This window comes from Delphinus delphis, chromosome 8 (assembly GCF_949987515.2).
Source record: "Delphinus delphis chromosome 8, mDelDel1.2, whole genome shotgun sequence".
NCBI lineage: Eukaryota > Metazoa > Chordata > Mammalia > Artiodactyla > Delphinidae > Delphinus > Delphinus delphis.
The window spans coordinates 84,192,021-84,211,592 of record NC_082690.1 but is presented as its reverse complement, the minus strand read 5'-3'; the positions used below and the strand labels follow the sequence as shown (position 1 = coordinate 84,211,592).

At 41.3% G+C, this 19,572-nt stretch overlaps 2 protein-coding genes across 2 annotated transcripts in view; one reads left to right on the top strand and one right to left on the bottom strand.

Annotated features, from left to right (window-relative positions):
* The window catches only part of ELP4 (elongator acetyltransferase complex subunit 4), a 252,163-nt gene that overhangs the window by 38,224 nt on the left and 194,367 nt on the right, over positions 1-19,572 (bottom strand). The gene's annotated exons all lie outside the window — the stretch shown is intronic.
* On the top strand, positions 1,484-3,930 carry LOC138414146 (uncharacterized). Its single transcript, XM_069540915.1, has 3 exons — positions 1,484-1,597; positions 2,759-3,469; positions 3,778-3,930. Exons 1-3 carry the CDS (start codon positions 1,484-1,486, stop codon positions 3,928-3,930), a joined length of 978 nt encoding a protein of 325 aa, XP_069397016.1.

Here is a 19,572-nt window from a genome sequence, read left to right as displayed (position 1 = left end):
TCTGGTGGCGGGTCTCCATGGAGCGGCCAGACGGCCCACTAATTTGGCTAAGGTAAGGGAAGTAACTCAGGGGCCCCAGGAATCGCCAACTGTGTTCCTGGAACGTTTAATGGAAGCCTTTAGACGCTTTACCCCTTATGATCCAACTTCGGAGGGACATAGGGCTACTATAGCAATGGCTTTCATAGATCAAGCGGCCCTTGATATTAAGAAGAAATTACAGAGGCTAGATGGCTTGCAGGGATTTTCGCTTCAGGAGTTAGTAAAAGAGGCAGATAAAGTATATAACAAAAGAGAAACAGAGGAAGAGAAGGAAGAAAGAAAGCAGAAAGAGCAGGAAGCCCGTGAAATAAGACGGGATAAGAGACAGGAGAGGAATTTAAGTAAGATACTGGCCACTGTGGTTGGAGGAAGAAATATAGGGGATAGAAATAGGCAGGAAGGGCGAACGGCAGACAGAAGGCGGCCATTAGACAAGGACCAATGTGCCTACTGTAAAGAAAAAGGACATTGGGCGAGAGAATGCCCTAAGAAAAAGAATGGAGGAAGGCCAACCAAAAACAAAATCTTAACATTGAAAGAAGAAGACTAGGAAAGTCAGGGCTCGAACCCTCTCCCCGAGCCCCGGGTAACTCTTAAAGTGGAGGGGGAACCTGTTCAATTTTTGGTAGATACCGGAGCCCAGCACTCCGTCCTTCTCCACTCAAAAGGTCCTATCTCAGCTAAAAGGTCATGGGTACAAGGAGCCACTGGGAATAAACAATATTCATGGACCACACGAAGGACAGTAGATCTTGGGATTGGACGAGTAACCCATTCATTTTTGATTATTCCGGAATGCCCCTATCCTTTGCTGGGAAGAGATTTACTCTCCAAAGTAGGGGCTCAAATCCACTTTCAGCCAGAAGGTCCCACCATAACTGATAATAAGGGAAGGTTACTTCAAATATTGACTATAAAATTAGAAGATGAATATAAATTATACGAGCAGCCTTCATCCTCACGAGTTAATGTTACTGATTGGGTAACTCGGTTCCCTCAAGCCTGGGCAGAAACTGCCGGAATGGGGATGGCCAAAAATCGGCCCCCGGTGCTAGTGGAACTCAAGGCAACTGCCACCCCAATAACAGTCCGTCAATACCCCATGAGTAGAGAAGCCAAAGACGGTATCCGTCCCCATATACAGAGGCTACTAGACTTGGGCATCTTAATAAGATGTCAATCAGCATGGAACACCTCTCTCCTGCCGGTAAAGAAACCAGGAACAAATGATTATCGGCCGGTGCAGGATCTACGAGAGGTAAACAAACGGGTGGCAGACCTCCACCCCACAGTTCCAAACCCTTACAACCTCCTGAGCACTCTTCCACCTCAACATACGTGGTATACTGTTTTGGACCTTAAAGATGTTTTTTTCTGTTTAAGACTCTCTCCCCTGAGCCAACCCTACTTTGCTTTCGAATGGAAAGATCCAACATCGGGAATGTCTGGTCAGCTGACATGGACACGGCTACCTCAGGGATTTAAGAACTCCCCGACCATCTTTGATGAAGCCCTCCATCAGGATTTGGCATTATATAGAGAATCAAATCCCCAGGTAACATTACTCCAATACGTTGATGATATTTTATTAGCTGCTGAGACCCAAGAAGATTGTATCAAGGGTACTGAAAAACTGTTAACGGAACTTGGAACCCTGGGATATAGAGCCTCAGCCAAGAAAGCACAAATATGCCAACAACAGGTCAGTTACCTGGGGTATCTATTAAAAGGGGGGCAAAGATGGCTCACGGAGAGCAGAAAGGATACGGTGGCCCAAATTCCGGCTACCAAAAACGCCAGGCAGGTTAGAGAATTTTTGGGCACGGCCGGATTCTGTAGACTATGGATTCCAGGGTTTGCTGAGCTGGCAGCCCCATTGTACCCCCTAACCAAAAACAGCACTCCTTTCGTTTGGGGCGATAAGGAACAACGGGCTTTTGACCAAATCAAACGAGCTTTACTTTCAGCTCCAGCCCTAGGACTGCCAGATGTAACCAAACCTTTTCATTTATATGTGGCGGAAAATAAGGGCATTGCAAAAGGAGTATTGACTCAGAAATTGGGTCCCTGGAATCGCCCAGTTGCTTATTTGTCAAAAAAATTGGACCCTGTGGCATCAGGATGGCCCACCTGTTTAAAGATAATCGCTGCAGTGGCCGTTCTAGTCAAAGATGCTGACAAACTAACTTTAGGACAAAATCTAACGATAACAGCTCCTCATGCCCTGGAAAATGTAGTCCATCAACCACCGGATAGGTGGCTAACTAATGCCAGGATGACCCATTACCAAACCCTGTTGCTAAACTCAGATCGCATCAAGTTTGCTCCAGCCACAGGACTCAATCCAGCCACCTTGCTACCTGATCCTGACTTGGAAGGCTCCACCATCATACATGATTGTCAGGAAGTACTAGCCGCAGCACACGGCAGTAGGCCAGATCTGATGGACCTGCCCCTCCCTGATGCTGATTTCACCTGGTTCACGGATGGGAGCAGTTTCCTGGAGGAAGGTAAGCGTCGAACTGGGGCAGCCGTGGTAGACGGAAATCAAGTCATATGGGCAGCGGCGCTACCACAAGGGACCTCAGCCCAACGAGCTGAATTAATTGCCCTGACGAGGGCATTAGAGATAGCAGAGAATAAAAAAGTAAACATCTACACAGACAGTAGATATGCGTTTGCTACCGCTCATACCCACGGTGCCATTTACCAACAGAGAGGGCTACTAACTTCAGGTGGCAAAGAAATTAAAAACAAAGACGAAATCGTGGCTTTGTTGACTGCACTCATGCTTCCTACTAAAGTCAGTATCATCCACTGCCCTGGACATCAAAAAGGAAATACCCCAATAATTAGGGGAAATAATATGGCTGACCAAGTGGCCCGAGAAATAGCATCGGGAGAAGTCATTTTAGGACTGTCAGATAAAGTTCCTGAAAAACCAGGCCGCGATGAAGAAATCATCCCGGCCACAACAAAAGGAACTTTGTCCCCTCAGCAAGCAGAATCCATGTTACAACAGATGCACAGATGGACACATTTGGGGACTAAAAAGATGGTAGCCTTGTTACAAAAAGCCGGGTACGAAACCCCTGGAATGACAAAATTAGCTGAACAAATTGTGCAGGAATGCGTCCCATGTCAACAGGTAAATGCTCACAAAGGGAAACTTGAAACTGGAAAGAGACTCAGGGGGGACCGCCCAGGAACTTACTGGGAAGTGGACTTTACCGAAGTGCGTCCTGGAAGGTACGGTAATAAATACCTTTTAGTTTTTGTAGACACTTTTTCAGGATGGATAGAGGCTTTCCCAACAAAGAAAGAAACAGCTGCTGTAGTAGCCAAGAAGATTTTAGAAGAAATTTTTCCTCGATTTGGAGCATCAAAGGTAATAGGGTCTGATAATGGTCCAGCCTTCGTCGCCCAGGTAAGTCAGGATGTGGCCAGATATTTGGGGACTGATTGGAAATTACATTGTGCCTATAGACCCCAAAGTTTAGGTCAGGTAGAAAGAATGAATAGGACTCTAAAAGAGACCCTAACTAAATTGTCCTTGGAGAGTGGCGGTACCGATTGGACGGTGCTCCTTCCTTTGGCCCTATTCCGGGTTAGAAATACACCTTCCCGATACCATCTTACTCCTTTTGAAATATTATATGGTGCCCCGCCTCCCCTCCTCACTTTAGGAAAAGAAATAAAACCTGATTGTCAAAATAACACTGACTTATATGATAGGCTACTGGGACTCCAATTGGTCCAGAAAGAAATATGGTCCCAACTCGCCAAGGCCTACCAACCGGGAACACCGGGAGAAACTCATCCTTTCCAAGTCGGAGACTCCGTATATGTCCGTCGGCATCGCTGCCTGGATCCATGCTTCACATGTGAAGGCTGCACCAGCGACGGCATCATCAGGATGGCGGGCCCAAAGAACCGACAACCCGCTCAAACTCAAGCTTCTACGAACCTAAGACTTATAATTTTGGTTTTACTGCCTTTACTGACTGACTAGGAATATCTGCCGGGATAGGAACAGGAACCACAGCCCTCATACAACAACCCCAGTATTATGCAAGTTTAAGACAGGCTGTAGACATCGACCTTCGAGCATTAGAAAGTTCCATAACTCAACTAAAGGAATCACTCACCTCACTTTCAGAAATGGTGTTGCAGCCTAGATTTGCTGTTTCTTAAGGAAGGAGGATTATGCGCCGCTCTAAAAGAAGAATGTTGCTTTTATATTGATCATTCAGGAACCATTACCAAAACCATGGATAAACTAAGGGAACGCTTAGATAAAAGGCAAAGGGAGAGAGAGAACGAAAAAGGATGGTTTCAATCATGGTTTGGTAAGTCCCCCTGGTTTACCACCTTAATCTCTACTCTGTTGGGACCTCTTATTGTTTTATTGTTGATTTTAACTTTTGGACCATGTGTTCTAAATCGCTTGATAGCATTTATTAGAGAACGTATCAGTACTGTACAAGTTCTAATGTTAAGACAACAGTACCAAAGTTTACGAACAGAAGGTTGAGATTCCATGATTGGAATCAATAGTCACAAGAAAAAGGGGGGAATGTGGGACTCGAGGGACATTGTTCCAGCTAATGATTAAGAACTCTCCAGACAATAGGGGCTTCTTAGACAATGGGTGAATTTCCAGGATGTCCGGCCCCCTTCCGAGAAGGAGGGAGATAACAAAATGTAAAAAAGGTGTCTGTCAAAGACCAATCAGGCAGCTGGGGAGAAGGAGGGAGATAACAAAATGTAAAAAAGGTGTCTGTCAAAGACCAATCAGGCAGCTGGGGACAAGTTCCCTCTCTGGTCCGAGCCTAAGCCGGGACCAATCAGCAGGAGAACACAACCAAATCTATAATTTACATACGGGGAAGTGGGAACCTATAAAACTGACATATTCGCGCCCAAAAGGGTTCCTTCTTTGACCTCCTGCGTGAGGACCAAGGAACCCCGGTGCACCGGCCTTCAATAAACCTCTTGCGTTTTGCATCGACTTCCGACTCTTGTTGTTTCCTGGGCAAGTCGAAACTCCTAGGAGACCGCGCAGGTCTAACATTACTATAGTTTTTGACACTTTCATAGCCTCACACTTAAAATAACTGCATCCTTCTTTTCTCTGCTTCCACCAATATATCTTGTATACTTCCACCAGACTAATATTTATTAAATGTTGCTTTTAGCATATTGCCAAGAACCTACACTGGTTCTCCATTTCCTCTTTGGTTGCAAGGCATTCTGCAAATCATCCCCATCTCAGTTACTTTCCCCAACACAAGTTTCCTTCAGTCAGGCCAGTTTCTAGACTGTTTCCAAGTGTGCCATTGTCATTCAAACCTCCGTGCTTTCACTTGCACCCTTCTCTTTCAGGAGGACCTTCCTCTTTCAGGGTTTTCCTAATTCTACCACATTTCAGGTTTGGCCAAGTCCTAGCACCTTCTTTATTCTAGACCTAATTGACTTTCCTTGCTGAGCTATAATCATATGACTACTCTGCACAATTTACATTTCATTATATGTGGCTGTTTCTTATCTACTAGCCTTTTCTGCTCTACTATATTTTTAAGTTCACTGAGGGTAACAGAGATAGTCTGATGGGAGTGGGGGTGGGGAAGACACCGATAATACTCACATTTTAGTGTTCATTAAAGTAAATGTTAACCAGAAATCTATGCTATAAGATCTGGGTTTACTCTGCTGAAGAGGAATTTATTTAGATGTATAAGAGAATAATATAATAATATTAACTACTACCGTGAGGGAACACAACTAAAGAACCTGTTCACTGCAGAAAAAGAAAACAATTGGAGGATGTTCTAAAACTATCTTCAGCTGCTTATCTCTAAGAAAAAATCTGTAATCTACAATTGTAAAATATTCTGTTTTGCATGTTACAAGAAAGCTCTTTTTTTTGGATATAGTCCAAATATAATTTTAAGCAATAATTTTTATGCTTTAATTTGCTTCGTCCTGAAGAAAGTTGTTTGGCATTAAATATAAAGAAGGCTGTCATGACTTTCTACTAATTTATCTCCCAACTTTATTTTCTACTACCTGGCTCCTAGGTTGCCTGCAAAAATCATTAATCATTGTTAAATAAGTAAACCTCTCATGCTACTCACCCTGGGGCACACTACAAAGGGTTGCCTATGAGAGAAGCAGCCTAATTTAGAGCGTTTGTTTTTGTGACTTTTTCTTTGGGGTTCACGTTTAAAACCACTGCTGCTTTCCTCTATCCACGGTGACTTACTACCGATGTCAAGTCTCTCCAGAATGGAAGTCACACTACCTCCTCAAGGAACCTCAGTTTTGGCTGTCTGGAGGATGACTCTTGGGAGTGAGTGACCCCAGGTTACCCAGAGTGAATTTTAGGCAGGCCATGAAACTAATATATTATGATCATCTCAAATATATCCTACATGTTATGTAAAATTGCATCCAGTTCTCTTCCCTTGATTTGGTAACAGAGAGAAACACACCTTATTTCTATAACTGCAGCCTCTTCCCCTCCGCCTTTCCCTTCCCACACTCTGTGGCTTCTATGCTTGCTTCAATTCCTCTGCTTTCCCTACCATGGGGATCAATGTTTAAAGTCTGCTTATACCAGTCACATGAAGCTCCCAGGTGATCCTTTCTAACATAGCCCCTACCACCACCTAAATTCTGTTACTCTCTCATGCCACACTAACATTTGGGTTTTACCTATATTAAAATACTAGCACTGCCTGCTTTGTGTTAAAGTTAGTACTTGTGTTTGTTGCATGGCTTCCGCATTTGACAGTAAGCTCCCTAAAGAAGGTTACGTCATATCTACCTTTCTATGTTTATCTTTCCAACCATGGTTTGCATAGCATCCCATGTATGTGTGTGTATGTATATATATTTATATATGTTTATATATACACACACACTCAATAAATGTTGATAAAATGAATAATATATATACTTCAAAGTCTGCAAATAAAAGAAAATGTGTAATATGTTTTCCAACTCACTAAAAGTCCAACTTTATTCTATTAAAGGAAGTTAAGAGGTACACTGTCAACAATCATCAACCTCAAACTTTATTTTCCTATTTCACATTTCTTGGCAGCATAGAAGCTGCTGAAATGGCATTTTGAATTAAAGCAGTATTCTTACATTTTATTCAACTCTGGTATGACTATCATTTCAATATTATTTAAATCTGCTACGCAAAAGTCATGGACAACTTGCCTCTATTATTAAGGTACCATAAGGCATAATTGTATCTAAATGATTCAGGATAAAACACACACCAAACAGTTTTGCTGAAATCAACTTATGTAGTTGAACAGTTATTGTGTACTATTAAACAGTTGGCACATTTCGCATTTTTGGCATGTAGCAGCTAATTTGGGTTTAGACTTATGTTGTTTAAATGATGCCAATGTGTACTTCTCACCTTCTTAAATATATCAAAATTCCTCAGGATGCCAAACAAAATCTATCCTCTGGGAGTAGAATGTGCCAATAGTTTAATGGTACATGGAAGCATTACTGGATTAACTTGAGAGGGGAAAAAAGATCTTTTTCCCAACAACTGACTAAGGTCTCATAAGTGAAAATGAATTATAGCCCTGGAAATTATCTGGTGAACTTTAGGCCAGAGAGCCAAATCAGATAATCCAGTGCAAATTTTAGAATGATGTCTATATAATTCCTTCAACGTTATAGCCTTTGGGTAAAAAATTGGCTTTCTTAAATCTTCTCTTGGCAACTTGAGAGCAAAGTATGTCTAAGAATTTGGAAAGAAAAATTTTCTTTTTTTTTGTTTTCAGAATTTGGGCTGTGGTGGTAGTGATTAAGGAAATGGGAACTCTGTGAGTAAAAATTCAGATAAATATGTGCTGTACATTCAAAATAAATGGAAATGTTGATACTAATCATGCAAATTATGGATTTGTTTGTGGTCTGGCACAGAGAGGAGGGAGTTCAGCAAGCAATAAATACAGCCTAAGATATTTGTAGATAAACATGTCACATTTGAATATCGCTATCTATTGGTATTTTAACTTGTTCTTTAAAAACTCATGTAGGAGGATCGCTGGGAAGGCTTGTTAAAATGCAGACTGCTGGGTCCACTGCCAACAGTTTGTGTTTCTACAAGTTCCCAGGTGATGCTGATGCTGCTGATTCTCAGATCACCCTTCGAGACCCTCTGTCCTAGAATGTAAGGAGCAGGTGAAGTGACTGAATCAAAAGAGGAGATGAGATGTGGTCCGAGGAAGTACAGTCATCCCCCGTTATCCGCAGTTTTACTTTCTGCGGGTTCAATCAGAAAATATTAAAATTCCAGAAATAATTTGTAACTTTTAAGTTGCAAGCCATTCTACATAACATGACAAAATCTTGCGCCTTCCTACTCCCTCCTATCAAGGATGTGAATCATTCCTTTGTCCAGTGAACCCAGCCTGTTAGTAACGTAGCACAGGGGGCCCCAACCCCGCCCCCCCCCCGGGGGCTGCACAGCGGGAGGCGGGCAGCAGGCCAGCGAGCTTCATCTGCCCATCCCCATCGCTCGTATTACTGCCTGAACCATACACCCCCCCCAACCCCCACCCCCACTCCGTGGAAAAATTGTCTTCCATGAAACCTGTCCCTGGTGCCAAGAGGGTTGGGGACCGCTGACTTAGCAGCCCTCTCGGTTCTCAGACTGACTGTCTGGGGTATCCCTGTGCTTGTATTCAGGTAACCCTTATTTTACTTAATGGCCCCAAAACACAGGAGTAGTAATGCTGGGCAATCCCAATTTGCCAAAGAGAAGCCATAAAGCGCTCCCTATAAGTGAAAAGGTGAAAGTTCTAGACCTAATAAGAAAAAATATTTGTATGCTGAGGTTGCTAAGGTCTACAGTAAGAATGAATCCTCTATCTACGAAATTGTGGAAAAACAAAAAGAAATTTGTGCTAGTTTTGCTGTCCTACCTCAAACTGCAAAAGTTGTGGCCATGGTGCATGATAAATGCTCAGTTAAGATGGAAAAGACATTAAATTTGCACAATAAGATATTTGGAGAGATAGAGAGATCATGAGATCACATTCACATTACTTTTATTACAGTATATTGTTATAATTGTTCTATTTTTTTACTAGTTACAGTTAATTTCTTACTGTGCCTAATTTATAAATTAAACTTTATCATAGGTATGTATGTACAGGAAAAAATATAGTATATACAGGGTTTGGTACTATCCTTGGTGTCAGGTATCCCTTGGGGGTGTTGGAATGTATCCCCGCTGATAATGGGGGACTGCCGTATTCAGTTATAAATCCAGGGCAATGGATGAGATGAAGCGGGTATAATCCCAAGCTGTGGCAGTAGGAATGCAAGAAGTGTTTACCTGATGACAGACCCCGTGCTGGCTGTGAGAGGTGACAGAACATGGGGGTTCAGAGCCTGCATTATGAATGAGGTAGGTGCTCCACCACCTGAGTAGTTTTTTTTTTTTTTTTTTTTTTGCGGTACGCGGGCCTCTCACTGCTGTGGCCTCTCCTGTTGCGGAGCACAGGCTCCGGGCGCACAGGCTCAGCGGCCATGGCTCACAGGCGCAGCCGCTCCGCGGCATGTGGGATCTTCCCGGACTGGGGCACAAACCCGTGTCCCCTGCATCAGCAGGCGGACTCTCAACCACTGCGCCACCAGGGAAGCCCCTGAGTAGTTTTTGAGCACACAATTTGACTGGCTCTTCCCTTCTGTAAGCTGAGGTTAACATTAATGCCTTCTTCATAAGGTTTTTATGAAAATCAGATGGGTTAAACCCGTAAAGAAATTAGCATAACGCCTAGCATGTGGAAGCATTTAGCAAATATTAGTTATTATTTTGAATTATATTAGTAAGTGGGTCAGTTCATCACGTAACTGAAGCAGTTATGCATACAGAAAGTGTCAAAGCCTTCCCACTATATAAATTACCATGATAGACAACAAAAGGGGAGTAGAAGGGTATAATGAAAAAAATCTTTTTTGAGATCTGAAGCCTAATTTCCACCTGAATATATTGATGTCTATTATTATTTTTATTAGACATTTTTTCATGGGTAGCATTTTACATTTTGCTCCTAAAATGATTACATATTATTTCATTTTATTTTTGTAACACCTCTGTGAGGTAGAATCTGAGGAAATGGGTCCATATATATTTTATTGCTAACTTAGTACACAGATACTAATTGTGGAAACAACCTGCTTAGAGATGGTAGAACTTTTGTACTGACTGTTAATATGGTGTAGTGTAACCGTTACAATTGCCAGTAGATATCATACCTTATAAAATGGTTAAACATGGCATTTATAACTTTCTTAGCCCTTATAGATGAACAAGCACATTCAAAAATGAACTGTCGGGCTTCCCTGGTGGTGCAGTGGTTGAGAGTCTGCCTGCTGATGCAGGGGACGCGGGTTCGTGCCCCGGTCCGGGAAGATCCCACATGCTGCGGAGCGGCTGGGCCCGTGAGCCATGGCCGCTGAGCCTGCGCGTCCGGAGCCTGTGCTCCGCAACGGGAGAGGTCACAACAGTGAGAGGCCCGCGTACCACAAAAAAAATAAATAAATAAATAAAATAAAGTAAAGAACTGTCATTATAACATTCTGCTTTGCTGGTTAAAAAAATTTCCTTTGGATTTGATTATCCTTTGAAGCTTGGTAGAGAATGAGAGCCAAGAATAACTTGAGATTTTCTCTTTTAACTGGTAAGATTATTTTGTGCTTTAATATAAATGAAGTATTCTATTTATTATTCCATACATGAATTATTCTATTCTTTCTATTTGTTAGGAAACAATTCAAATAGAAAACACAATGTACCTTTCCTAAGATTCATAGTGAATCTATTTATCATGAGCTAAGGAAATCACATTATATTCTTTCAATCTAACTTTAATTTTGGTTTCCAAACAATCTATATCTCTTTCAAGGTTAAAAGCACTGAAAGTACACATTGAATGCTAAGGAAAATCTTAAAATTTCCTGAAATGCATTAGCCATCCTATTTATATAACAAATATCTTGTTTGTTTATGATGGTCTACATCATTAATCTAGATAAATAAATGGAGAAGTGAAGGGAGCTGGGTTTGCTGTTTTGTCCATTGCCCAGCAACCAATAGTTACAAGTTTTCTGTAGCAGGGATCCACGGCATAAGACAGCGCTATGGCAGCATATGCCATTTTCTATAACGATGCTGATTGAGGCAGGAAAGGCTAAGAACTCACATTTATTCTAAGTCCATAGGGCAAGTTTGAGGTGTTTACTTGTTAAAAATTTTACTTCCGTAAAATATTAATGTTTGTCACAATTGGGTGATGGGTACATAGAAGCTTTTGTATATCTGTATGTTTCAAATACTTAATTTTTTGACAAAGTGTAAATGTTCACGAAGCTAATTATGTGCCTTCATTCTTTAAAACCAATTTTTATGAACTTTGAAAAAATCATAATAGTAATATAGGCTTATGATAAAATACTATAAAAGATAAAATAAAAAAATATAAAGCAAACAACTACAAGTGCCCCTCTCTACTCCTAATTTCCTAGTTACATTCTCTGAGGTAACCATCCTTTGTTTTAACAGATTATATATTCTTCTTTATTATTAAAAATACTTTTCAGAATGAACAGATATGTAAACAACTATAAATCTGATCGTGGCAAAATAAGTTTGAAACAGATTTTATAAATGACACATCAAAAATATGTAATATGAGAAAAATGATAAACAAAATCACATTTTTCTTCTTATTAACCTAATATTTGAATATTATTAAAGATATAAAGCAAATGGCTTTTAAAACCATTTTTGCCATTTTTCTTTTGTTGGAAGTAAAGTTTGCTTCTTTCATAAGCTTTCGTTTATAAGTTAAAAACAATAATGTAGCAACAGTTCAAGCTTGAGTTAAGGTCACAGGCACTACTATTTTTGAGATAGATGAGTCTCTTTAAGTGAAAAAATATACTGGAGGTATATGAATAAGATGCTGCTGATTACCTCAGTTTCTTTATTATTCAATTGGGCATAATCCCTGCCCTGACAGTTGGAGTTTACTAGTCTTTGATATTCTTCAGTGGATACAGTGAAAAGTGTAAAGGCAAGAAAGACACATTCACCACATTCAATGACTTAAGTAATTGTGTGGAAGGGAGGGTCCTCTGTCCAAGAAAAAGTGTGAACACAGCAGCATTTGTGGCTAGGCCCCCTTAGAGGTTTGGAATAATTTACAAACAAAGGAAAGGACCTTTTGCCATTCAGCAAAAGGGGTCATTTTATCTTTTATTCCTTCAGAGGAGTGCTTTATTAGAAAAACCATGAGTCCTGATTCTCCCAAGTCCTGGGTCTGTCATAAATTAGCTACCTTGAACCAATAAATTACCATATTTAAGTCTCAAATTTCTTTGTGTATAATGTGTAATTAATATCTGCCGTACTTTCATAATCCAACACACTTTCAGCTAGCAGTTATTATGTGTAACAATATAACAAATGAGACAGCTTTCTTCCTCTTATTTTCCCAGACAAAACCCTTGCTTTACATGTGCTCACTTTAAAATAAAAATGCACTCTAAAAAATAAAGCTCTTTTCCTTCTGAGCCCAAAGCTAAGGACACAGATACTGATGTACTTAAATCTTATGGCCACAAAAGTCAGTCCCAGAAATTATTATAAAATTGGAGCCACTCATTCTTGGTCTTATTCTACAAAAAGATACTTTATTTTGAATATGAGACAAGGTCAAGTCTCAAAAGATATAGCTCAAGCTTAGAGAGTCCAAGAGGAACTATTCTACTCAGGAACAGAATTTATCATAGATTATGCTTTTGCTTTTTATTGTTTGCTAAAGAAATTTACAATATTAACACACAAATCCGTATGTCAATCTATTCATAACATGTAACATGGTGCAGTGGTTCTCAAAGTGTCTTTTTTGGAACACTGTTTCTGTATGATAGGAGTCACAAACAAGGGAGTTCTATGATCAAATAATTTTGGGAAATGCTAGGTTAAACAAAGTTACGTGTGTTTGTGTGTGTGTGTGTCTTTAGGATTGCTGTTACTTTAACTACAAATTTCTAAGTGGGGGCTATATTATCCTGAGTTTCCTCAGCTCATCGGATCAGAGAATCCTTTGTTGGCTTGGTACATCTGACGGCATTAGTGTTATGAAGCGTGCATGTGGGACATGCTGGCATATCCTGTCCTATAAGACTAGCCCTCAGAAATCACAGATGATCCCAATATTCCTTAGATTCTCCCTTTCCATCAGCTCTCCTGCACCCCACCTTCCTTATTTCTTCTTCTTTAAATTGTTATAATACTACTTCCCTGGTCTCCTTTCTTCTACGCCATTCTGCATGTTGCCTAATAGTCAACTTCCCCAAACTTGCTCTTTTCTCTTTTCTGAAAAGCCTTTCCACTGTACCTGGGTTTAGGCTCCCTAATTCTGTCCTCAATAACACCCTGTTCTGATGTTCCCAGTTTGCTTTTCTGATATTATATCCTGCTTTTCCACTAACAAAAAGTTTACTCACTTTTCCCAGTCTGCTCTCCAACTTTCCATATCCCATCCTCTGTTCATGTGCTCCTTCTGGCTGAAATATCTTTTCTCCATCCTATCCACTTTGTCAAAGTCTATTTGATGCCCCATCCTCCTTTGTTAAATCTTCTCAGCCTTTTTCTGAAAGGGCTAGGGAATGAACATTAGTTTTTACTGTGTGCCAAGGACTTCTCAAAGACTTTGCTCTGAATTAAAAATTATTCCTTCTACCAGCATATAAATATAACAGCACGGTGAGTGGTACTTTTATTGTTGCTTGACAGGATGGACCCATCCTTGACAACAATAGGGACTAAGTGAGACCTAAAGAGAGTCTTCAGCAATTGGGCCCGGACACCTCTCAAACCTAAAAGGTGGCAAAATGTACCACAGCTATCACCCCAACCTCCATATAAAAATTTGGGGAAAGGTGGGCAAGACTGATGGGGCCGCTGGTCTTTGTGGGAAGTACAGTGCTTGTGATGAAAGGAGATTCTATTCTATGAAGCTAGTTTCGAAGGTGCTAGCAGGGTTTCCGAGAGACTAACTCAAGGACTAGCTGTACCTGTGAGATGAAAACATCAGCATTTCATTCTCCATTGGTGATCTGTGAGCAGAGAATGTGCTAATCCGTCCTGTGCCTATCTGACCAAGGCAGACAGAGCTAGAGAAGAAGGGCAGGGCAGAGAGAAGGGCAGTGGTGGAGCAGCCTGCATTCGCAGGAAACTCCTGTGGGACAAGGTGGAGTTGCACTTGAGTCAGCTTGCTGGTGCTCTACCCGAGATGATGACCTGCCTGGCAACGGGAGACAATCAGCAAGAGGCTGGCGAGGCACACCACTGTGGGCACGGAAGGAGGTGGCACGACTGCTATGCTCTGACCTCAGAAAACAACACGGTGTGGACACCCTACAGGGCTCTCTGAAACTCTCATCTATCTAGGCTTTGAGAGGGCTGGGATTTGGATGCCGGCCTCAGATGTAGTCAGAGAAGTAGGCATAATGGACAGAGGGCTCTACAAGTGGGCAGCTGTGTAAAGAAACATGTGCCCTGTTACCACTCCATTCTCCCTGGTCCAACACACTGGAGAAGCCAGGCCCTGCAAAGAGCAGGGAGACCCAGAATCTTCAGAACCAGACACAGCTCGCCAATCCCTCTCCACCCTTCAAACAGTGAGGATCCCAGTTCAAGCCTGCACTGGGTAGAGGGCAGATGAGATTTTAAACTGCATTAGAGGCTAAGTTTTAGTAAACAAGTGGCCCCAAAGTTGGTGAATATGACAAAGATATACCTAAGGGACAGGAAAAGATTTGACAAAGCCAGTTGAAAGCTACCACGAGAACAAATAAAATTGTTTAATATGTATACCTCCTGAGTTGACATTCCTCAATAAACTGGTTAAATAAACAGGTTAGCCTTAGCTCTTATCCCATATTTTTCTATGGTGACATACTACGTTCTGGAGGAAAAGAAAGTCAGTAGAGGAAGCAACCGTCACGGCCTGTGGCCTGGTCCCTTGAAAATCCCGCAAATAAAGTTAATGAGAGTTCTTAGGGTCTATCTTGCTGGCAACTTGAAGGCACATGCATCAGGGAATCACACTGCGTGTTGTCTTTGAATTCTCTTATTTTGGAGGGATGGGTTGGACAAATTGACCCAGCAATTTCTCCATTATAGTGTCAAGATTTTATAATAGCAATTTCAATCAAAATAGTGGCTTTATAATAGCAATTATGATTAAGATGAAATGGCTGCAGTCAACACTAGTATTTTTACACAAAGAAACATGACATCACCTTTAACAAGGGAGACAAAAAGAAAATAAAGTCAACATTGTGGTAGATATTGGTAGACAGCCCCCTTTCTTCCTGCCTCACACACTTTTCTTCCCAGTGCAGCCTTCTCAAGGAAGGGTCTAAGTATTTACCAAGAATGTTGCCTGGCAGAGGTGTCCAGCAACTTTCTTTCCACTTCTTTCTCTGAGACAAAGAGGTCTGAGGCCCAGCTCTGTCATTAATTAGCTGCATAACCTTGGGCAGGACAAGTTGGGTGGGGATTGGAGTAGACATCTACGGAAGGTTTTAAAACATCACAATTCTAGGAGCATCCACAAATCCCCGAGAGAAGCCTGTTTATTTGATAGCTGCTTTTGATGCTCTAACTAGACCAAGGCAACAGCCTGTTAGAGAATACCCAAGGTACCTGCAATCAATCAGGATTTTATCTTCTAGAAATTTGCTTTAAGACAAAGCCACCAACATTGCACAGTGCTTACAAGTGTGATTTGCTTTTTGAGTGAATGTCTCAGTTATTCACTCTTTCAGTTGTCCAACGAGGATCGCTGTTGGACAAACCCAGCCAGACTCCCTGGGTTTGAATCTTCAGTGTACCCTTTATTACAGAGTGACCTTGGATACCAGTTACTTCATCTATAAAATGAAGATAACAATGGCACATACTTCATAAATTTTTCTGAGGATTAATGAATTAATACCTGTAAAGTGCTTAGAACAGTGCCTGGCATAACAGATGTTAGCCATTATCTTATTATTTTATGGGTAGATTTGGTTTAGCCTGCAGGCAGCTTCATAGATGTCACTCTCAGAGCCTGGGGTTTTATGCTCTGTAACTGCCACCTTGAAATTCTTAATATTTCTACCTTTGAATCTGTGTTCTGTAAGTCAAGCCTGGTGGGACAATGGCGCATGCACAGAGGGATGGCTACACTGCAGTCTCCTCCTCCCAGGCTCCAGCTTTCTGCTCTCTGCTTCTGTTCAGGCAGGGTGCCCCTGGGTATGGATGTGGAAAGGGTCAGGGATGGCATGTATCCCATGGCATCTTGAGGTGGGGCACAATATCAGGCATTGGGCTAGACACACAGAATTCAAAGAGAAACAAGTACTTACACTTCCAATTCTGATAAATTATCTTATAGTGCATCAGCTGTCTCATTGAAATCAACTAGAAAACCTATAATAACAATTAAACATTTTAAAATAAATTATCAGACAGCTGTTCCAATATGGGTTTACATTTCCTGCCTACAGGTTTCACTTCAATGATATATGGGATGCTTAATTATTCATAATGGAATCCTACACAAAATTGGATCTAATGAAAGAAATTACTTTATAGGAAAAGAGATGTGGAGGAAGGTCCATGACCATGGGACCCACTGGTTATGAGGCGGGGGCATGGAGGCAGCTGTCCTGCCCAGGGCTGGCAGTGCTTCAGAGCATTTGGTGGGCACCGGGCAAGGGCAAGCTTCTTGTCCACCTCTGATCCAGGTAGCTATCATGTTCCAGGGTGGAGGCTACAATTCCCATCCAGTGTGGGTTGGGGCCATGGGGCTATAGGAAGGGGAGATGCCTGGCTCACTTCCCCACCTCTGGCCAAGGCACAGCATCTCAAGTGGCTGGAGGAGGGAAAACCTGATATCTGTTGGGCAGCTTATGCCTGAGCCATGGGGTGAGACCACCAGGGGCCCATGAGAATCTGTGCTCTGAGAGTACCCACCTGCCTGAAGGAACATGACCCAACCTAGCAAATGCAAACACCACTACAAGCTGAGAGACAGACCATGGAAGAAAGAAAAAAAAGATTCATATTTTAGTACCTTTAATGGCACTTTTTCCGGTTTTTTTGAACAAGGGGCTCCACATTTCCAATTTCCTTGGGCTTCACAAATTGTGTAGCCTGTCCTGTCTGCAAGGCTTACTTTCTTCCATAGAAGGCTTTTAAAATAGGCTCTTTTACTAGGCATTATCACTGAGAAGTCACAGATGGCGGGCGATTAAACTATCTGAATACAGACAATGGTAACGGTAAACACCATACATGAATTTTAAAACGAATTACTCAAAAACTCATACTAGCTTAATATTTTCAAGATTACCATTCTCTTCAATCCATTTGGCAGAAATCAAGTATTGTCTCTTTCCTGAATTCTCAAGTCTTAATCATTAGCGCTTTGGACAAAAGAATGAGCACTGAAAACAAACAACAACAAAAATAAATAACATTTTAAAAAGTTTCCTGTGGGAGGTCTTCTCTTATTACCAATAGCCAACCAGGATAAGTGTGCTTTTTATCTGAGGAATATTTCAGTTATTTAAATATCTGAGTACTATGTATGTTTATATCATGATAACGATATAAATTACACTTATAATTTTTCACCCAAAATTTGAATCAATATTTTCCACAACAACGTATTATGGAAGCATATAATAAAAATGAGGAAGGCAATGGAGAGGGCTCTGCCATCAGTCAGGGAGCAAGTAGTAAAAATGAACTCATTAGCATTAAAACAGTTGATAAGTTACTGACAATTACTTAAATTATAAAGGCTTAAAGATCAAGCCTAATACGGCTTCCCCGGTAGCGCAGTGGTTGAGAGTCCGCCTGCCGATGCAGGGGACACGGATTCGTGCCCCGGTCCGAGAAGATCTCACATGCCGCGGAGCGGCTGGGCCCGTGAGCCATGGCCGCTGAGCCTGCGCGTCTGGAGCCTGTGCTCCGCAACGGGAGAGGCCACAACAGTGAGAGGCCCGCGTACCGCAAAAAAAAAAAAAAAAAGATCAAGCCTAATAAAGGCATCTAAAAACAAAATCAATAGTACCCTGGATCTTATGAATTGTACATGTGTTTTTAGTTTGGTCAACATTTGGACGTTTTTATTTCAATAGTATTCAATAGTATTCTCAATCGAACCATTTCATCTGAGAAATGATTTGCTCATTTATATTTTCTGATTGATTAATGTCCTTAGGACGCTGCCAAATTAGAATTTGCTACCCCAAATATTCCCCACAAGAAGACTTGCCACTGGTTCAAAAGTGTACCAAATGAAAGAAGGCAAATCCAGATTCCAGCTGAGCAGTCAGGAAGCATCATCTTGGACTGAATGGAAAATCAGGAGTTGAACGCACAGTTTTAGAAAACAGATTAAAAAAAAGAAAAAAAAAGCCAACATACTTAAAAATACTAACAAACCAAAAGCAGTGTTGTGTTACAGTTCTAATTATATTTGTGCCTACAACCTATGTTACAGACCATAGTCTCATAATTTTCTGTTTCTCTTAATGGCAACAGGTTAATAGCCACAAGGAAAATCTTGCACACCAAGATCGAAAGAAGCCTGTTGGTGTAAGGCATTTGGCATCAGACTAGAGTTGCACACGCTGACATGTCACAGTCTTGAAACAGAAACTTCAGAACTTCCTTATGAATGCTGAAGGCAAGTCATTGACCTCATACTAGCTCCAGAGTACATCTTTCTGGGGACAGCATTCAACCACGTAAACAACAAAACTGGGCAAACAAAGCCTGACTGTGTACTTGGAAGTGAAAGTCTTAAGCAGAACAAAATATGAGTCAGCTTCCAAAGCCACCAAGCTTCAGATAAGAATCTATGATTAAATACAAAATTGGGAGTAAGCAACATATACAATAGCAATTCTGACAGATGGGGCAGCTTAGCACTGAGCAATAGTCCCCATTCCTGTACCGTGATCACAAACTCCCCTGGCCTGGCTTCTCAGGCTGGGCAAGAGAGCCAGGGGGAACATGATTTCATTCCATCTGGTCCTTGGCACTTACCTTCCTTTTGCTTTATCTTGCAGTGTGAATCTGCTCATGTCCTGGTGTTCTCTCCAACTTTTCTTCCTAGCTATGTTACTTATGTTTCTTAAGTGCAAGGGTTTTGCACAGCATGTCATGGTTGGTACCAGTCACTGGTGGACACTTAAGAAGGGCATTTTAAATCTTCAGTTGTTCTCAATGACCTCAATTGATTAATTAGTACTATTCTCGGTTAAGGTATAAATGTCTCAGTGAGTCCACATTTTACCAAAGGACTTAAAAAATTATAAAGTTTTATTGTTCCTTACCAACTATTCCTTTGCTTAGCAACTGAAAGACACTTTCATTCATTTTATCTTTTTGTTTTTTTGGCCTGACTAGAGCAC